Source organism: Equus asinus, chromosome 12 (assembly GCF_041296235.1).
Source record: "Equus asinus isolate D_3611 breed Donkey chromosome 12, EquAss-T2T_v2, whole genome shotgun sequence".
In the NCBI taxonomy this organism is placed as follows: Eukaryota; Metazoa; Chordata; class Mammalia; order Perissodactyla; family Equidae; genus Equus; species Equus asinus.
Genome location: NC_091801.1, coordinates 73,836,170 through 73,850,022, shown reverse-complemented (window position 1 = coordinate 73,850,022; position 13,853 = coordinate 73,836,170). Strand labels below are relative to the sequence as shown.

Here is a 13,853-nt window from a genome sequence, read left to right as displayed (position 1 = left end):
TATTAATTACCTGTGCTCCAGAGATAGGAAAACTTATATTCAGATCCACATCTGCACTTAATGACTAGATGATGCTAGTCAAGACACTTGACCTGAGGCCGGCCCAGTGGCACAGCAGTTAAGTGTGCACATTCTGCTTTGGCGGCCTGGGGTTCGCCGGTTCAGATCCCGGATGCAGACATGGCACCGCTTGGCACGCCATGCTGTGGTAAGCGTCCCACATAGAAAGTAGAGGAAGATGGGCATGGATGTTAGCTCAGGAGCAGCCTTCCTCAGCAAAAAAGAAAAAAAGAGAGAGAAGGATTGGCAGCAGTTAGGGCTAATCTTCCTCAAAAAAAAGACACTTGACCTCATTGGGCCTCAGTTTTTTATCTCTCTCACAGGTTAATACTAATAATTACCTATTTTTTTTTTTTAAGATTTTATTTTTTCCTTTTTCTCCCCAAAGCCCCCCGGTACATAGTTGTATATTCTTTGTTGTGGGTTCTTCTAGTTGTGGCATGTGGGACGCTGCCTCAGCGTGGTTCGACGAGCAGTGTCATGTCCGCGCCCAGGATTCGAACCAACGAAACACTGGGCCGCCTGCAGCGGAGCGCGTGAACTTAACCGCTCGGCCACGGGGCCAGCCCCAATAATTACCTATTTTGATGGATTGCAATGAGAATTTTAAAAGGGGATCTTCCATGAATTGTGCATCATGGTGAATGACTGGCATAGAGTAAATACTCAGTTTCAGGCTAGCTGCCATTATTATTATTACTGTTAATCATCACCATCTGTTTTCCAAGACCTCATTATATTTCAGTAATTTACGGAGAGAGTGGCTAAGGGACTAGTGGGATGTTGTAGAGGTAATTTCCCCTTCTAATAGGAAGGCCTACATGTTCAAGTTGAATGATAGGAAATCAGAACTGACACTTGTGCTTCGCTTTCCAGTTAACAGAATACTTTTATATGTAGTAGCTCTTCTGATGCTCCTTGGAGCTGGAAAATGTCCACATTTGGCAATGAGCGTGCTCTTACTGAGACAGGGTCAGTAACCTGCCCAGGGTTATACAGGCAGTAAGGCCTGGAGCCAAAATACATACTTTTGACTTGTACGCCCATACATTTCCACTGACCCAGAGCCAGCTAAAATAGAGGGAGAAGGAAATGGAACAGAGGAGCCCACTGCCCTCGGTGAGATGTTGTGCCCATAGCTGAGACTGAACAGCTCAAGGAGGGTTCAGGTACAGGAGGAGGGGTTGCCAGAGGAACAATACGGTTAACAGCATGTTGGCCGTTGCTTTTTGTGGTGTTACTAATGATTCTCAGGATGGTTTTGTTCTCCTTGCAACCAGTCCTCTCCTCCTGCTCCTGTTTCTCACCAAAAACTAGGAGTTGGCCCTAACATAACTTTCTGAGAGAGCCAGCCTTGATGGCCTAGTGGTTAACGTTTGGCGCACTCCACATCAGTGGCCCCGATTTGGTTTCCCAGACATGGAACCACGCCACTTATCTGTCAGTGGCCGTGCTGTGGTGGTGGCTCACATAGAAGAACTAGAAGCACCTACAACTAGAATATACAACTATGTAGTGGGGCTTTGGGGAAGGGAAAAAATAAAAAGAGGAAGATCAGCAACAGATGTTAGCTCAGCACGAATCTTTCCCAGCAAATAACTTTCCGAGAGGGCCTCAGTTCAGCGTTGTCCTCCCATGCTAAACATTGATTCTCTTCATTGATTTTGTTTTGCCTGAGTAGTATATGATCATTTTTAGAAAAATTGAGTACATGAAGTTCACAAAAAAGAAAAAAACTCTATAATCTCCTCGCACCGAAGATTACTAGGTTTGCGTACATGAAATTGGATCATACTGTAGGTTAAAATGATTCCTCATTATGTTGATTCTTCTCAGTCCACGTTTTTGTAATGTTCTGAAGAATTTAACTGTAGGGAAATAGACTTGTTTGGGTCTTTTTTCAGCCTTTTAATTGGTAGGAATTTGTCCCCTTCCAGCTTGCTCTCACTGCTGATAAATAACTTTTCATTTTTATCAATAACATCTCAAACTAAAACAGTGCCCTTTTTCTCCTTAAAATTTATGTTTTATCACATTCCTTGCATTCTATTCAAGTCTCAGTTTGCTTACTCTTTTAGAGCAGCACTGTCCAACAGAACTTTCTCAAATGATGGAAATGTGCATATTTGCTAACATGGTACCCGTGATCCACTGTGGCTGCTGAGCACTTGAAATTTGGCTAGTGAGACTTAACTGAATTTTAAATTTGTTTAATTTTAATTAAATTACCTGCATGTGACTAATGGCAAACATTGAATTGGAAAACACAGATCTTAGAGCACTGTCATTTAAACTCACCTTTTTTTTTTTTTGACATCATTAAATTCCCTTCATGTTGAAAGTGAAAATGGGACACTTTCACAAAAATATCTGCAAAGAATCTATACCCCTCTGGGAGGAAATAACTCCTTGTATGATAAACCTATACAGCTTTAGGAAAGAAAACCAGCATTTACTGAACACATCCCAACTGCCCAGCGCTTTGCTGAGTGATTTCATGTGCCTTCTCTGTTTTGTTTACCCCATTTAATAGAGATAACATGAGTACCAGTTAAGTGACTTGCCAAACTCCCATAGTGAGTAAGTCCTAGAGCACAGATTCTAGGCCATAATCATCTGACCCCAAAGCGCTTGCTTTTTCTGTTATAAGGAGTCCCGACAGCATCCATCTAGCACTGAAATGTTCTACCTTCAAAACCCTTCTCCGGAAATTCTTTAAGTGCCGTTTCAGAGATCAGTATTGGTTTTGCTATGATTAACTTAGTAGCTATACTTCTGCCTCCTTGGTACACACTCCTTGCCAGATGTAGAAGATGCTGGTTCAGATTGACACTAACGCATGGCCTGCTCTGTGCGGAACATTGCCTGCTGCTCCAGGATTGGCACTTAGGCCTGGACACAGGCGTGTGCTCAAAGATGCCATCCCCGTGACTGGCGAGGCTAGGGAAGGCTGCTTGGGGAGGTAGCAACTGAGCTGAGCCTCGACAGAATGAGAGTTTGGCAGACAAGTATAGTGGGGAACGGCATTTCAGGCAGAGGGAGCAGCATATGCAAAGGCTTGGGGGGGGCAACTAGAAATAACATAGCGTGGCTGGAGCCCAGAGTTTTTAAGGGAAAATGGTAAGAGGTAAAACCAGAAAGATATTCAAGGGCCAGAACATGAAATTTATTCAATTTGGCACCAAAAAGTTTAACTTTCATCCCTAAAGACAGCGATGAAAACCTGAATGTTAGAAGGTGAGAGTTTAAATGTAGCTTTCTAGTTAAGTGGTTAACCAAAAAGCCCTCTTTTCTCCCATTCTTGTTGCTGAAAGACTTTGTAAAGATAAGGTTTCTCTTCCTTATTTTAGTAAGGGTTCTCTGCTGAAGATGTGAATCTTAAAGAATTTTGGAACTTGTGGGATTTCAGTAATCACTCATTGTTACCATTGAATGTACTTATTAAGCTAAAAAGATACATGTGGATCCCAAAGCGTACCCTAAAAATTCTTGATAATGCTTCATTCTTACCCGCTTTCGGAGCATTTGCTTGTGCTGGACCTACCGTGTTACAGAGATAAGAGACCGTCCTCATCCTCAAGGAGCCCAGCCTTTTGTGGGGCGGCAGAAACACAGATAAAGTGTGTTGAGAAATAATCTGCCGTGCCAGCATGGTTAGCGAAGCTTCAACCAGGTGGAGAAAGGCCTAACCCTGAAACACGTGGGGCTCCTGAGTGGAAGTGCTCAGAGAAGAAATCTCGTCTCTTGTTCGTTAAGAGCAGGGTGTCAGAATCAGAACCTGGACCTGAATCCCAGTTCTGCCACTTAACAGTTGAGTGAGCAACCTGAGCAAGTTAAGTACTCACTCTGTGCCCCGGTTCACCATTTAAAATGAAGACGTAGTTGAAGTGCTTCTTAACTTGTATTTGGATTGTTCTGAAGAGTAAATAAAGTAACCTTTGTGGGGTGCTCAACATGCTTGGCATGTGGTGAATGCTCAGCCCATGTCAGTTCTCGCTGTTACTCAGGGAGGAGTGATGCATCCTTCTTATATACACGTGGAAGGGTAAAGCTTTCCGAATCCATCGTGCCCTCAATTCGACGTCCTGTGTTCCACCTGTGTGTTAAGACGCAGGGGTCTCTGGGGAACTGAAAGAACGCTGACCTTCCTCCAGCCTTTATTTCTAGTTCAGTCACATCTCTCCTGAGAATGTCCAGTCTGACTTCATGATATTCAGCTGGTAAATGTGTCTTTCAGTCTGTTTTGAGTTCAAATGTGGCACAACCAGGAAGCATTATTCTGTGTACAGAAGGGCATACGCAGTGTGAAATCAGTGAGTTGAGACTGCAACTGTTATTTGTAGTGTCTGTGTGATATCTACTAGCACGTCAAACATGTCCATAATGTGTTTGTTGGTGCATCTTTCTATAATACTGAAATTAGTTTTATATAAGTATTTTTAGATTTTTCAGGTAATTGTGGTTCATTTGTGTTTTTATACTGCTGGTAAATCTCTAACGTTTTCCCTTGTAGTTTCTTTCAAGATGGCTTGAAAACAGCTGATAAATTGAAACAGTACATTGAAAAACTGGCTGCTGATTTATATAATGTAAGTTCTTTATAAAATACATGCATTTTAACTTCTTTTGTAGATAACAGTCAGTGAATTTGAAATCTGTATTAGAAGAGAATTAAAGAAAAGAAGACAAGGTTAGGTGAAATATCAGTATGGACCTAGCATAGATAACCTGCCGTTTAACTCTGAAAGTCATCAGTGGTCACATAGTCCAGAGTATGTTCTGGAGGCATAGGAGGAGCAGGGAGGGGGGGGAGTATATAGCCCTTGGTTCTAGATGGCTCTCCATTCAGGGTTCAGAAGCATCACACATGTGTGCCCTTCAGTCCACAATTGCAGGAAGAAATTTTGATCCTGGAAGGATAAAAATTGTGATGATATCTCAGTAAGCAGGTTTATGAATTATTTTTTTTTGCTTGCTTATTTTATATTTTCTCTCCTTTTTTTCCTTGTGTCTAGGTTTTCTTTTATAATAGGAGAATCGAGAGGAAAACTTTTTTAAGAAAAAAACTAAATGCATATGTAGAAATGTCAAATTTGTTCCCCATAAACCACTTAGCAAAGAATAATATTAAAAATAGATGTTTTATGAGTGTAACTACATGTGTTCAAATAAGACTTTGGTGTTACAAATAATACCTGATGTTGTGCTATAACTTTAAAAATACACAGCTGCATATTTTTTCCAACTTTCTTTTTAAAGTTAACATGGTTCAGGTTACAGTTAAGCTCCAAATGATTAAAAAGAGCAGAACCGGTCCCTTGCCCTCATGTGGTACTTCATAAACTTTCATATGCACATTAGTCCACGGGATTCTTGTCATTCTTGTGGTTCTCTCCTGGCCCATTCAGTCACATGGTGGTGTCCCCACTACCACCCTTTGAAAAACCAGAAGCAGTGTTGTTTCTTAATTTTGTTTGAAATCATACTTCAGAGTTAGTTGTCTAGCCTCGATGTATTATTTAATAAGAAAGCATGTTGCATTATTCACTAATTTCAAAACTCACTGGGACTTTCATAAGATGAGAAAATTGTGCCTCGCATATCAAAAATTAGACCGTGTGAAGGACTTTAATAAGGAAATAGCTATATAATTGAATTCTTTGGTGAGTGGTATGTTTGGCTGAATTAACCTCTGCTCATAAATGTAACAGAAGAAATGTTTTTCTCTCATAGATAAAACAGACCCAGGATGAAGAAAAAAAACAGCTAACTGCACTCCGAGACTTGATAAAATCTTCTCTTCAACTTGATCAGAAAGAAGTAGGTGATCTGAGTGTTTCCAGCAGAGCTAATGATGTAAGCGCAGCTGCTGTGATAGCCTGTGTGTTTCCCGATCCGCCAAGCAGTCACGTTGACAGCTTCCTGCAGGGTGGTTTGGGGACGAATGAGGTACAAGATACAAGTGTGCACCTACCATGTTGCCCAGTGTGGAAAATATTTTAGTGCCCTTTCCCTCCTTATGAAAAAGATGCCCCTAGCCCGCAGTCTGCAATTCCATGACCCTAGATTCTCCGTCCTGGCTTTGAAGGTGTGTACTTCAGGAGGGCGTCCTCTCAGGCCGCTGAAGGAGAGGCAGTGAAGTGCACTCGCCATACCGTCCTTACATCATCTGTGTCTTTATGGGCAGCCAAAGAGACCTGTCTCATTTTGCCAGGGAAATAGAGGTGTAGTCTGATGGAGAATCCTATAGGAGTTTTGCCCCATGGTTAGGAAAGTTAAGGTGAGATAATCCTTGGATATTGAAATGGAGTATATAATGCAGGGGAGATGTTAGATGAATGCAGTACAGATCCTTAACTATAAATGTCAGTTGTTCATTTGCTGTTCAAACATTTAATTAATACCTACCTAACGTGCCAGCAGCTGTTTTGGGCACTAAGCTTTAGTCCCTTCTGACAAGGAGCTCAGTATCCAGTGGAGAGAGTCAGCCGCAGAACAAGGAGTCATGCCTAGAGTGGTATTGATGCTGTAAGAGGTATATTGGGAGATAGCGTGCCGGCAAGAGAGGAAACTGAACAGGCTCGAACATGAAAACTGCCTGCTGTATTCAGCAGGCTACACACAGTTTAGGGCAAGGTGGGTGGAGGAGTGAGAGATGCGGTTTCTGAGGGGGAAACTCAGGCCTGACTGTGGAGGACCTTGGGTGCCAGGATAAAGGGATGGACTTCATGCCAAGGGTGAATTAAGTAGTGAGCATGGGAAGAGGTACAAATTTGCCTGTTTTTATTATGAAATTATTATGGACTGAATTTAATAATCACATAAAATATAGCAGTTATTATATTGTCAGTTCCTCATGATATTAGCTCACAATTGGAAACTATTTTTAAACTCCTAAAATTTCTGAAAGAGGTTCCGAGTCCAAAACAAAAACAAAGCAGACCCCCTGCTCCAGCAACACTAATCCTTTAAAGGAACCCTGAAGGTCCTCTTTACTGAGTGAATGCAGGCCTCTGTTCTTCTTCCCCAAATCCAGTTTTTATATGCACGGTGGGTTTTCTTAAAGTGAGAGAAGTCTGTAGCCCTTTAGCACTGGCACCTGCAGCCTGTGCGGTAGGCATCAGTGGCCTGGAAGATGGCATGCTGTGTACCAGTGTCGTCTGCAGTCTCAGCCAGCGTCTGCACCTGTGCTTTGAGGCCTCCTTGCGGCTGCTCACTGCTGGCATACAAGTCCTGGAAGTAGTCTCCTTGAGTGATTTCTCAGTGTAAGAGCAATAGCAAGACTCAAATGGAGGGGGTGAGAGGTCGATCTCTGTCTGGGGAGAAAATGATGAGTTTTGGACTGACACGGATGTGCTTAACCACTTCCCCCTTTGTTCTGTTGCACAGGATTACCTCCTTCCTGTGTATGGAAGCTTTGTTGGAAAAAGAAGGGACTATTACAGTCCTTGTTGTTTTGCATAGAGACTGATGTATTCTGCTCATGCTAGCTGAAGAGCAAAGTGGCACAGAAGCCTCTTATGTACATGAGGAAATGCACATGATTTGATTTTAACTCCACCCAAATTAATAAATGAGTTTTCATTAGTACCATGTCCAGAGGATTTTACAAGTAAAGAATGTAAAATCTTTATACAGCATGCCTATCCCATTCTCACAGTTTGTCATCTGTCATTGCAAAATTATGTTTAGAAGGTAATGATTTTTTTTTTTTTTTTAAAGATTTTATTTTTTTTTACTTTTTCTCCCCAAAGCCCCCAGGTACATAGTTGCATATTCTTAGTTGTGGGTCCTTCCAGTTGTGGCATGTTAGAAGGTAATGATTTTAATGACTTAAATGCGAAAGGAGACTGTCCACCAGAGCGTTCTCGCCACCGAGCTACTGTTCAGGAAGAATATTAAAATAATCTAAAAAATGACCCGAGGAATGAAAGGCCCGTTTGTGAGCCGTTTTCTCTTGGTGAAATATGCACCTCATGATCTTCCAATCAGCTCTTTTTTCTTTTCTAACTCAAATGACCTGAAATAAAACTTGATAAAGATAAGTTTATTGTCCTATCACTCAAAGTTTATCATGAGTCTAAAGATGTTTTATGTTCTCGTGTTAATTATCTTTACAATGATGTTTTCTCTGTGTGTTATAAAAAGTGCTTGAATTATGAGCGATAAGACTATCAATGAAATTAACTATATTTTCAAATGTTCTCTGCCTTTTTTCTCTGTTGCTTTTGCCCTTCCTGATCGAAGTCTAGGAGAGTAAGTCAATACTTTCTGTGAGAATGCGTTGTCCTACTTCTGTGTCTAAAGCCCCATGTTCTCATTCGACAGTCCAACATTCTTCATTTGTTTCCTACATTTTCACGGTGTGATGGCTGTGTCTGCTCGTGCTGTCTTTCGAAACGATGGGGAGTATCAATGGAGTGCTAATGTTCAACCTGGCTTGTTTGCGTCTGTGTTGTTCTGTTGGCCCTTGTCACACTTTCACCACATCATACACTTTTCACTGCCATAGAGTCATCTTTTTTAATTAAAAGCGTGCTTATAGGTATATTTTACAGAGCTCCAGTTAGTTACGAAATCAGAATTTTATAACAATCCATAATACCTCACTCAGAGGTGTGCTTCTTATCGTGGGTATTTTAGCAGCATATGTGAAGGGAGAAAGGTGTCCCTCAGGGAGGAACACATCCAGGTTGCATGAACTTGGTTTGTGGTCCACTTCCATTTTCCAGCCCTTCCTGTGCTTGCCTCTGCTGCCGGTGTAAACTGGTTTGAGTCATAGAATAGTCTGTCTCTGCCGTGTGTTTGTTTGAAGTAGAGCTGGATTCTGAACTAGAAATAGGAGACATGATCCCCACCCCCTCTCTGCCTGGGACATGCTTGTGACTCTGGTGATTATTTAGCTGCCCAGCTTCCTCCTTGAAAATAAAGGCAAGGACCTGACAGTCTTAAAGTTCCATCATTCTCTTAGTGCTAGACCAACCGGCAAGGGCTCAGTGGCAGTAGAGTCAAGGATTTGAGAACTGTCTGAGTGTTTGTTTAACGTGTGGTTTCTCTTTTCTAGGACTCCCAGAGCCGGCAAGGAGGATACAGCATGCATCAGCTCCAGGGCAATAAGGAATATGGCAGCGAGAAGAAGGGGTACCTGCTGAAGAAGAGCGACGGGTATGTATGGGCCGGCCTAGCGTTCCTGGGTGCGCTTAGCATGGTTACTGGGTGTCAGTAACCTAGGAACTTCTCCCAGCCTCTCAAATAGGAAAACACACTGAAAAGTTTTCTAATGCACTAGGTTCAGACCTTTAGCACTCAGGTTTTCCTCAGGGAAATCTGAGCTTTAAGCTGCTGTCTTTAGAAGCACAGTAATTGTTGGCTCCTGTGACTTGTAACGTGCCATTTTAGGAATGCAGGAGCCGAGTAGAACATGAGGCAAGCAGATGGCTTGCTGACTTCACACTCGCCCACCTCTCTGCTTTTATTCCTTCCAGTTTTCTCTGCTAGGATGGCCACCTGGCCGCCCTAACCCCAGCCTTAAGAGTCAACCTTGATTCCCTCTTTCCTCTTACATCACAGCCAATCTAACAACAAACCCTTCCATTTCTTTTCTTTTTTTTTTTTTCTGAGGAAGATTAGCCCTGAGCTAACATCTGCTGCCAATCCTCCTCTTTTTGCTGAGGAAGACTGGCCCTGAGCTAACATCCGTGCCCATCTTCCTCTACTTTATACATGGGACGCCTACCACGGCATGACTTGCCAAGCGGTGTCATGTCCGTACCCGGGATCCAAACCAGTGAACCCCAGGCAGCCAAAGCGGAACGTGTGAACTTAACTGCTGCACCACCTGGCCGGCCCCAAGCCCTTCCATTTCTGACAAGAAATAATACATTTCTTGCTATCTCTGTGGCGCCGCTCTCGATGAGCCACCGTCATCTCTCCTGGACTGTTTCAGTAGCCTGCTAACTGGTCTCTGTCGCTCACTCTTCCCTTCTCTACTTTGTCTCCACACAGCACTCAGAGCAGGTTTTCAAAAACAAAGCACTTCAGGTCCTCCTCATGCTTGAAGTGCCCGGTGGCTTCCCGTTGTGTGTCAGCTCTCGCCCCTGCCTCTCTCCAGCCTCGCCTTATGCCATTGTTCTCCTCTGGCCCTGACACACTGGCCTTCTTTCTGTTGCTTGAACAAATGATTCTGCTTCAAATAAGTGCATAAGTAGAATCTTGATTATTCACTCCACTAATTGCCACCTTTTTTTTTTGAGAGAAATCCTCTTGTTTTCTGATTGCTTGTGGATATGTGCTCCTTTATCTAAGATGCATACATTTTTTGTTGTATTTTAATTTGTTTGTTAAAATTGTCCATATTTCTCCTATAAATTTCTGGAATCACAGTCACTTTTGCTCATCATTCTACTCATGTGTTCAACAGGTGTCTTCGGGGAGTCTTACTATATGTCAGGCACTGTTGTAGACACTGGGACTATAGTATTCAAGAAAAGAAAGGCCTTATCCCTATAGAGCTTACGTTCTAAGGGGGGAGACAGTAAAGAGGAAGTAAATGGGAGGTCAGATGGTAATAGCGCTGTGGAGAAAGATAAAGCAAGGCAAGGGGTACAGGGTGGGTAGGAGTGGTTCTTGCGGTCATACAAGGTGGTGAGGGAAGACTTGGGTAAGGTGACGTTTGAGCAAAGACCGGAAGAAAGTGAGGGAATGATCTATGTAGAGACCTGGGGGAAGAGGGAGGAGCCAGGAACATGCCTTCCACTGTGGTGACACTCGAGAGTTCGGCATAGCTGGAGTAGAGTGACAGCTAGCAGTCCCAGGAGACAAGGTCAGAGGTGGCAGGGCGCCAAACCATGGGGGCTTGGGGAGCCATTGGTTGAGATGGGGAGTCACGGGAGGATTTTAAGCAGACGAATGCCATAATCTGACTTATTTTGAGGGGTTCTCTCTGGTTACCACGCTGAGAACAACGTGTAGGGTGTAAGAGCAGAAGCTGAGAGACAAGGTAGGAGGCCACTGCAGGAACCCAGATGACGATGATGAGGGATGGAGGGGATAGCCATAGAGAGGTGAGAAGTGCTCAGATCCTGGATAATGAAAGTAGGGACGGCAGGATTTTCTGATTTGGGGTGTAAAGAAAAAAAAGCATCCCCAGCACATAGCACAGCACCTGGCTCTTTGTAGAGTCAGTGAATCTTTGCTGGCCATTAATTGAGTCCTACAAAAAAGTAAAAGAAGAAAAGAAATACGAGTTACCAAAATCACAGCTTGAACCTGGGCTCTTTTTAAGTGACACAGTGATCAAACTGTAGCCCAAACTGCATGGTATCTAGTGTGCACAAATTATTAATTCCACAGTTAATGTACTGGAAAGCCTGAGGCTCAGTGCCCATTGTTTTCCTGACCACCTGTGCAGTGGACATCTCTTAGGAATGTGGTGACCAGTTACTCTTTCATCAAAAGGAAAGTTAACGTGTGTCCTGTTGTAGGCAAGGGTATACTGTTAGCTACCTTTTGAAACAGAAGTATGGAACCAGTCCTATTTCTAACAATACTCACCTAAAGTCACAATGATTTTCTTAAAATTATAAGTGCCTGTTTGTGGTTAATATCAACATGCTCAAGAAAAGTCAAAAGAGTCTTTTCTTAGGTATTGTTTAGTTCAAACCCTAAAATGTTCAAGGATATCACCATCTTGTGAGCATCTGTTGTGTGCCTGCCAGACACTGCCAGGTACCTCTCATTTATCTCATTTGACACCTTCTATAGACAAGGCGACTCATCCAGAGAGATTAAGTAATTTGACTCAGATCATATAACCAGTAAGTGTCAGAGCCCCAATTTTTCCTGGTCTTCTGACGTAATGCCGGAGTGTCTCCCCTTCGTGTTTCAAGGGGCCTCCGCTGCTGTTGATCACCCTTGGGATACACAAGGCATATACTGGCGTAAAGTCACCTACTTGACTCCATTCTTTTGGTCGATTCTTCCTTCAAGCACTCATTCCACAGACATTTATTAAGCACTCTAGTGTCTGAGGCAGCCTGCTAGATGCTGAAAGGTAAAAGGTGAGCGAGATGTCATCCTCACCCTCACCTTGCTGCAGTCTGTTGGGAGGGTATAAGGCCAGAGCTGTTGTATCTTAGAATTGGAAAGGAGGTTGGAAATCGGGTGACCCAACCTTCTGATAATTGCACAGAAAGCAAAGATGAATAATAATAACCCAGAATTGCTTGTGATTGCTTTCTGTGGAGGAGGAAAAAGTTGGAATGCTTATGCATGAAGACAGACTCATTTGCTAACAGTCACTGCTGATGTGTCGTGTGATTTTCTGCTAAGGATCATTTGCATTAGTAATTCCCAACCTTAGTTTTGTAGTGCTCCTTGTTACTTAGAGGATTCTTACACAATGTGAAAAACAATTTAAAATTTTTTAAATAATTTTAAAACTTTTTAGCCCAAAGGCATTTATTAAGAGGCAAAGGAGCAATTGCTTTACATATGTTTTCTCAAAATAGTCCTAGGAGGTGGGCATTGTTATCTTCATGATACAGGTGAGGAAAATAAACCTCCAAGAGGCCAGCAGCGTGAGCAGCGTCACGTGGCTGCTGGCTGATGGCGCTGGGATTGAAGCCCAAGTAATCGAGCATCAGAGTTGGTCCTCGTTTAGTCGTATCAGGCCACTTTCTAATGGGAAGTTCCTGTTCTGGTGATTCTGTGTGGCGCTGTCAGAACAGATGGCAAAAATCCTTAGTAAGTCTGTTCAGGAGCTGTACAGACCCCAGCAGAAGTCTCTGGAATAAAAGCTCTGAAAGCATTCGCAGAGATGGGGTGCTGTGCGAGGGGATGACTTGATACTGGTCCCCTTCCTCTGGTGACCTGGAGGCACCACATGAGCAATCTCTATATTAACCAGAACAATTAATGCTTTTGTGTTACTTTCCTTGACTTTTATTGGCAATTCAAGAGAATGTGGTTTTTTGTTTTCTTTTGTGTTTCCTTCATACACGTGTGTCAGGAAAAACTAATCAATAAGACCTAACTTTATAAATAAAATGAATAGACTGAGCCAGAACAGCTTCCCCAAGATTGACTAGATTAGGTTGGTTATTTGATACTTGAAATGTTGATAGAGAAGGGTGACACTGGTTTCGGCTTAATGTGTACAGGGAATACCTCACCTGTCTTAACAGGCTTTTGTGAGTATAAGATGGAATGCAGAAACTTGTAGAGAATTGGTTACATTAACCAAATATACCGTCATTCAACAGGTATCACCTCGGATCAGACATTCCCTGGTCAGTGATTTAGCTGTAATTTGAGGGCGATTTATCAGTTAGTAGTTTATTACCTCCTGAGGAGTCGAGCATTTTGAGCACAGTGTGTTCAACTTACCTTTGGTCACGATGTCAAATTCTTCTTTCCCTCTGTAAAGCGTGCTTTGGAACAAACCCATGCTTCTAGGACTAGGTCCATATACAAGAAGACAATATTATCTGTGTTGAGAGTTGGTTTTAAATTCATGTTGTAGCAGGCTGCTTACAGGACTAATATAAGAGGGAAAAGGAAACACAAGATGATACTATTTTAAGTGCCTCAGAGAAGCTGTGGTGGTCTCCTCTAAAGTTCTTGGTTTCCATGGCTACAAAAGGCCTGCGAAGCCTTCTCGCCTGGAGGATCACCGTTCCCTGCATATGCCACTGACCTGATGGAAATGGTCCCAGCTAGTATGTTTGGACCTGCCTGCACGTGTGCGCATCTGCCCACCTGCAGCCTCTCACCTGTACCTGGAGCTTCACCAA

At 42.8% G+C, this 13,853-nt stretch overlaps 1 protein-coding gene across 3 annotated transcripts in view; it reads left to right on the top strand.

The window, feature by feature from the left end:
- ASAP1 (ArfGAP with SH3 domain, ankyrin repeat and PH domain 1) overlaps nt 1-13,853 on the top strand; it is a 343,885-nt gene that overhangs the window by 254,621 nt on the left and 75,411 nt on the right. For all 3 annotated transcript variants that reach the window (XM_044781189.2, XM_044781186.2, XM_070481609.1), the window contains exons 10-12: nt 4,574-4,649; nt 5,794-5,880; nt 9,125-9,225. In XM_044781189.2, the coding sequence (XP_044637124.1) occupies nt 4,574-4,649; nt 5,794-5,880; nt 9,125-9,225 (264 nt within the window). The remainder of the gene's footprint in view (nt 1-4,573; nt 4,650-5,793; nt 5,881-9,124; nt 9,226-13,853) is intronic.